The 6,380-nt window shown below is 35.2% G+C and overlaps 1 protein-coding gene across 1 annotated transcript in view; it reads left to right on the top strand.

The window, feature by feature from the left end:
• Positions 1-1,617, top strand: part of LOC114841396 (NADH dehydrogenase [ubiquinone] 1 alpha subcomplex subunit 1) — a 39,171-nt gene extending 37,554 nt beyond the window's left edge. Inside the window, exons 2-3 of the mRNA XM_029126364.1 lie at positions 1,340-1,426; positions 1,507-1,617. Coding sequence (XP_028982197.1) covers positions 1,340-1,426; positions 1,507-1,536 — 117 coding nt within the window. The 3' untranslated portion in view covers positions 1,537-1,617. The remainder of the gene's footprint in view (positions 1-1,339; positions 1,427-1,506) is intronic.
• The last annotated feature ends 4,763 nt before the right edge of the window (positions 1,618-6,380 follow it).

The raw sequence follows: 6,380 nt of genomic DNA, 5'->3' as shown, positions 1-6,380 counted from the left end.
CGCGAATTAATTAACCCTTTCATCACTTCGAGGGAAAAAATCGCGAATTAATTAATCAAACCGCGAATTAAACCGTGAATTAATTAACCCTTTCATCACTTCGAGGGAAAAACCGCGAATTCATTAATCAAACCGCGAATCAAACCGCGAATTAATCAACCCTTTCGTCACTTCAAGGGAAAAAATCGTGAATTAATTAATCAAACCGCGAATCAAACCGCGAATTAAACCGCGACTCCGCGAATCAAACCGCGAATTGAACCGCGACTCCGCGAATTAATCAACCACCCACCCACCCACTTTCATCTGACCCCCCTACTGGGCCCCAACGACCAGGTCGACGCCAAAAACGTTGTGCCAGAACCCGTATTACTACACTATTTATCTGCTGCTTCACTCATTTGAGCACCTCCGAATACTGGTGCTTATCCTTCGGGCGTACAATCAAAGCGTTGGGCCTCATGACTGGTGCCCTCTGCTTTTTTTTCTTCTTTTCCTTGCACTTTTCTGGCGGCTGCGCTTTCTGCCTTTTCTTTTTCGGCTTGACCTGCTCTCACTTTGATGAATTGGCAAGTCCGTCCTCCTTATTGTTCGGAGCATGAGCAGCCTTCATCTCATCTTTCTTCTTCTTGAGGTCCCTAGTATCCGGCGGTGGTGAATCTCGAGACTTTCTCTTCATCTTGGAAGCCTTGTTATCAGAGAGAGCAGATCTGTCACCCTCAAACTCCGAGTCCATCAAGGTGGCGGTGCCTTCAGTGAGCGTCCGCGTCCGCCCTACAAGAAAAGATGCCAGTGTGACCGGCAATCGCCTCACCTGCCCTGCATGTCCTCCTAGTTGCCTGAGCCGTTTGGCAGAGGTACTGATAGAGTTCACCATCTCTCGACAATGAGCGTTGATGCTCCTCCGATCGGACCTGATTTTTGGATATTAAAATATTCGTTTTATACGAAAGAAGGAAGAGTAGTTTGTCATTTCGATTATTGAATGATCACAGATACCAATAAAAAAATCAGATAAGGAATTAATTCTTGAATAAAATAATGATGATATGATAGCAATTTTCTAACTTTTGGACGGAATATGTCCTGTTAAACTTCCCAGTATGAAAGATATTTTCATCTTCTTTAGCCAAATATTCCGTAGTGTTGAAAGTACAGCGATTATTCATGTTTGAGACTTTCAATTTAACTCAATTTTTTTTATTATTTTTAGCTCGCAATTTTTTTGGTTTAAACAAGACTCCTTTGTGGAAACTTGCTCGTTTTTCTCTCATTGTAGAATATCTCTGATTTTTTGTATAATTAATTAAATTAATTTTGGGATGTTATCATTGTTTAGCCATACAGGAGGAATCTCAATGAGTTCTGGGACAGGCACCAGTTCACCAGAGACTGCAGAGTAAGTGGAGCTCCCTGGATTCTGAAGGTAACCAATCAGAACTAAAATCCAATTGATCTATGATTACGAACTAACCGCTCAACGTCTTATCAATGGCTTGTTTCTAGGGCATTGAAAGCATTCCAGATGGCGAATAAAGTGTAAATACTAGTGATGGAATTTCAATGTGAATAAAGTAACTGTAGAATACAACGAGTCTATCCACAACTTGGAACATATGAGCATTTTTTATTGATAAATGTGTTCAGACCTTAATTAAGATAGTTTGTACGAGATGTAGGAGATATCATCACATCACTGATAACGCATGGATAATCATTCGTTCGACATTCCTCCAGTAATTGAGAGATGAAATAGGTGATTAGAAGAATTATCCAACATCTTATCTCAGGGTTTTTGGAAATCTTTCCGGTGTATTTCTAATACAACATTGAAACTACGTAACAAGTTGTACTGAATGAGTGGTGAGATGTTATAGAAAACAATCATTATTATAATTATTTCATTGCTGATTGGGTTTGAAGATGTCAACAAATTTTCGCCAACAAAATATTGTTCGATTCTTATCAAGTTTCTCGTTCATATCTGATGTAAACATCCGATATACAAAATTTCCATTCGGAAGCAAAAATCATTGTTATCATTGTTATTTTATAGTATTTTGTCATTGAAGACGTTCAGCCAATTTTCACAAATAAAATTTTGTCATTGTCGAAGAAATCAGTTCCTTTCGGCCATGAACAAATATATAAAAGTCACTTTTCTGAAAATTCTAGAAAATCTGTTGCAAGAACTTGCACGAAATTGAGTAAACAAAATTTATCATGTATATTCATGTTTCGGCGGATAATAAACAGGAAGACCCAGGCAATAAAAGAAATATAAACGCAGCAGTCGGAGAAAAATCCGTGATTTTCACGAGAATTACGGATGAGATAAATGATTATACACGGAGAGGAAAGTTGAATAAAAATTACTGTAAAATCGTGGCAATTTTTACTACACGAAAGGTAATCAGAGCGAAATTGTAGCTCAATAAAAAATACTTTTTCCAAAGGATATCGCACTATTCATTCGATAAAAAGAACATACCTATGGATGTAAAAATACTGTTCCTTGTACAGTAAAATTTCCTACACCGTAGGAGATCTTTTTCTGGCTTCAATATGAAAGACATGGGGACGAACGAAGTGAAATTTTACCGTACCATGGTTGGTAAGAAATATAATTCTCCATCACACAAAAATTCCTCCACATACATGAATGATTACGCAATATTGCACTGAGAGAAATATCGACATAATATCACAAACTAATTTCTTGCGTCAAATATCTCTTAAGGATAAAACGCTTGGGATAAGTATTCCGCATAATGAGTCAGATCGTGCAAGATACCTGTGAAATTTTCATAATTTGAACACGAACACTTGGCGATCAAGTGTCAAGAAATCATTTATTTCGTGTCAAAAACTGAGGAAATTATTAAAAATACTAAAAGCTTCCATCCAGTGAATCATAGATCAGAGATTTTAATATTGAATGACTACAGAATTTATACAGGGGAGAACCTTGAGATATTTCTAAAATATAAACCGTCACTTGCTCTCAATCGCAATGAGTTTGAAGGAAAGTAATAACATCTGTTTCTTTTCTCAAACTTACTTTGTCTCTTCAGAAATATTATCCAACTTCCAGAAGAAGATATTTTTTCATTCTGTATCACTCCTTTTGCCCAAAGAGCCCCGATTTCTTATCTGAAACCTACCGTAAATTGATCGAATATGCATGCGATGCTCTCCACTCAAGAAATTATTTTTGTCATATATTATGTCGATGTTTCTTGCACTGTGAGTAATCATTCACATTAATGGGATAATTTTTGATAACATGAACGGTAATTTTTAGTTTCGGCACAAATTGCCCTCACATTTAGTAAATATTTCCTGGTCATTGGAGAAAAATTCACAATTCTTGCATTTTTTGCCTCGATAAAAGGTGGAAAAGATCTAGAAATCAATTCCGTTCCACGATTACATGACTTGTTTGCTGATTTTTCTTCAACTTTTTTCTGCAAGACATAAAGGCAAATAAAAATTATTTGACTTTATAAATTGGATGTCTTGAATCAAGTAAGTGAGTAGTCAAACGATACAGAAAATGAGTAATATTATTACTTTATAGTCGACTGCGGTTGAAAATGTTCAGGCGTATTTCAGAAATGAAATGCTTTCCTTTGTCAAGAAAATGAGTTCCCTTCAGCTACTGAAAGAATGCATGAAAGTCACTTTTCTAGCGACTTTCGGATATTGCCGGCAAGAACTTGCACAAAATTGAGTGAACAAAATTAATCTCAAACATCAGCGTTTATTTTTACATTCATAATAGACAGAGAGAAACAGAGAATATACAAAATAGTCTAAATGGCTAGAGAAAAATCCGGGGTTCTCAGGAAAATAACTGAAATATTCCAATCATTTAGCTCCACACTAGAGTGCGTTATTGATAGCCTTGAGGAGAATCGGAGAAAGGTAAGCAGTTATCTCATTGTGGTGCTCAGCAATAAACTTTGGTGCCTTTTCTGAGATGATTTGACTGACACGGCTCGAGGTGTTCTCATCGTGGTAAAGTCCGGTGGCCTTGAACTGTTCAGAAATTTTTTAAATCATGTTTTTAAGACGTTCAAAGTGATATTAATATTATAACTCATTGTATTACTCACATCAAGAGATCCCAGGGAGATAGTAAGTTTGACAGATTTGGCTTTCACTTTACTAAGACTAACAGAGATTACTGCGTGGACCTTCAAGTTTTTCACTATTGCCCTGCAGGAGAGAAAAATAAAAAAAACATTCAATCAAATTTAATATTCGAAGGTAATGTGCTGGTGATGAGTAAATGATTAACAATTTGAAGATATTTTCAAGTATCTATCGAACTGATGATTCTGACGGAAATATAAATAGAATTCCTTTGTCAGGAAATTGTATTATCTACGAAGAAACATCACAATTTTGTTAGAACCAATCAGTCCAGAGATATTTGGAAAATAATCTCTGCTCACTGGAATTCACCATCTCCATAGACATCATTGTTCATCACAACCCCCTTCACGGAATATTTCCCTGTAGCATTGATTTTTGGGAAAGTCAGCTGGACAGTTGCTTTCTTTGAAAAAATATTGATTTTGGAAATATCGACTTTGTAGGCAGAACATCAATCAACGTGTAGATCATTGGTCGTTCCATGAACCCTGCAATAGTTCCACAAATCAACGCATGGAAGTAACAAATGCGGACGATTACTAATCAATTAATATGAATGATTCGAATTTTCAAAGCAGGGCCAATGAAGGCATTAACCTTTGTCTCCGATGCAATGTTAAATTCGTATGCAAAATTCGTTGATAGTAAAATATCGTAAATTTCGAATAGGGACTGATGCTCGAGTATTAAACTTATTGGGCTACGGGGATAGAAAAACGAATAAATTCTCAAACAAGCCGTATTTGAACCCGTTAGTTAAGAATAACTAAAAAAGAAATTGTTTGATTTGAATTTGAATATCTCAAATTTTTATAAAAAAAAACTGGGCCAAGAAAAAGTTTTGTTTGATTTCTACTGGGAAGTCGAAGTTTTTGAAAAATACATAGAAATAAAAAAGGAAGCCAAGTCAGGAATTTTGAATAAATGTCAATAATGCACAATCAGGTTTCTATAAGAAAAATAGTTCTCAATGGAATAAGTCTTCTAAAAAAATTCTCCATGAAATGCAAAATCAGTAGGAGCAGGACCAACGTCCTTGGCGTGGATCAAAGGATGGAGGAGTAGATTGATACAGACAGTGAGTTGAAAAACTCCGCGCCAAGAACGTTGGTCCTGCTCCTACTGATTTTTCATTTCATGGAGAATTTTTTTAGAATACCTATTACATTGAGAACTATTTTTCTTATAGAAACCTGATTGTGCACTTTTACCATTTATTCAAAATTCTTGGCTTGGCTTCCTTGTTTATTTCTATGTATTTTTCAAAAATTTCGATTTCCCAGTAGGAATCAAAAAAAACTTTTTCTTGGCCCAGTTTTTTTACAAAACCATTTATTTTTGTGTTTTTAGGCAGATTTCATTATTTTTTTCAAAATAAGCAAGGACTTTTTACATCCGGTGAAATTTGTTCTTTTCAATTCAATTTAACTCATTCATTTTTCGTAAGATAGAACATTTTTTGAATTAACAATTGAAGGGAAATAAATAGTTCTACTCCAGATTTATTGTCTCCACCGAATTTCAATTTTTAATCATCTATTATGTAGATTCCTATGTGGATTGTATTTCTTGGAGAGATGAATTGAATTCCGTATAGGAATAGTCAAACGAAATGTTCACAAAGAATTCTTTTTGAGAACATCTGTTTTTGTTTTTTGTTTTTTTTTTAATATTAGGGAAACATTGGTTGAATGGATTCTTCTGACTTCTTGTTTCAATATTTATAACCAAGGAACAAATTTATCGATTGAGCTCAGTCTAATTATTACAAAGGGGCTGAGAGGACGTCTTTGGGCGTCGTCAGCGTGCTGGCCCTACACGGAGAAAATAAAATAGTAAATATTACGATGTCAGAATCCGGACATAGTAAGCACTACCATGGACATGATAATGGCTACCATGGACATGGTAATAGCTACCATGGACATGGTAAGTTCCTCAATGGTAAAAGTTACTNTTTAACTTAATCCTAATTTCTCCCATGATTATTTTTATAATCAATAATTCAAAGAGATATTCATATTTAAATTATTTTAGTACATTAAAGAGCATATGTGCAACAATTTAAACCCAATGTTTTGGAACATATTTATTGCCATTCCCAGAAGTTGCTACGTATGATAAAGAACAAAATTTGATGCCGTGATAGGTCAACGTAGACCATCTCGTCTGATTCATATCAATTTGATATGCTTGAAAATGGTTATTAAGAAAAATAT

The sequence above is a fragment of the Diachasma alloeum genome, unplaced genomic scaffold (assembly GCF_001412515.2).
Source record: "Diachasma alloeum isolate Michigan unplaced genomic scaffold, Dall2.0 Dall_scaffold_00374, whole genome shotgun sequence".
NCBI lineage: Eukaryota > Metazoa > Arthropoda > Insecta > Hymenoptera > Braconidae > Diachasma > Diachasma alloeum.
Note: the sequence above shows the minus strand (reverse complement) of the source record. Positions and strands in the feature narration are given on the sequence as shown.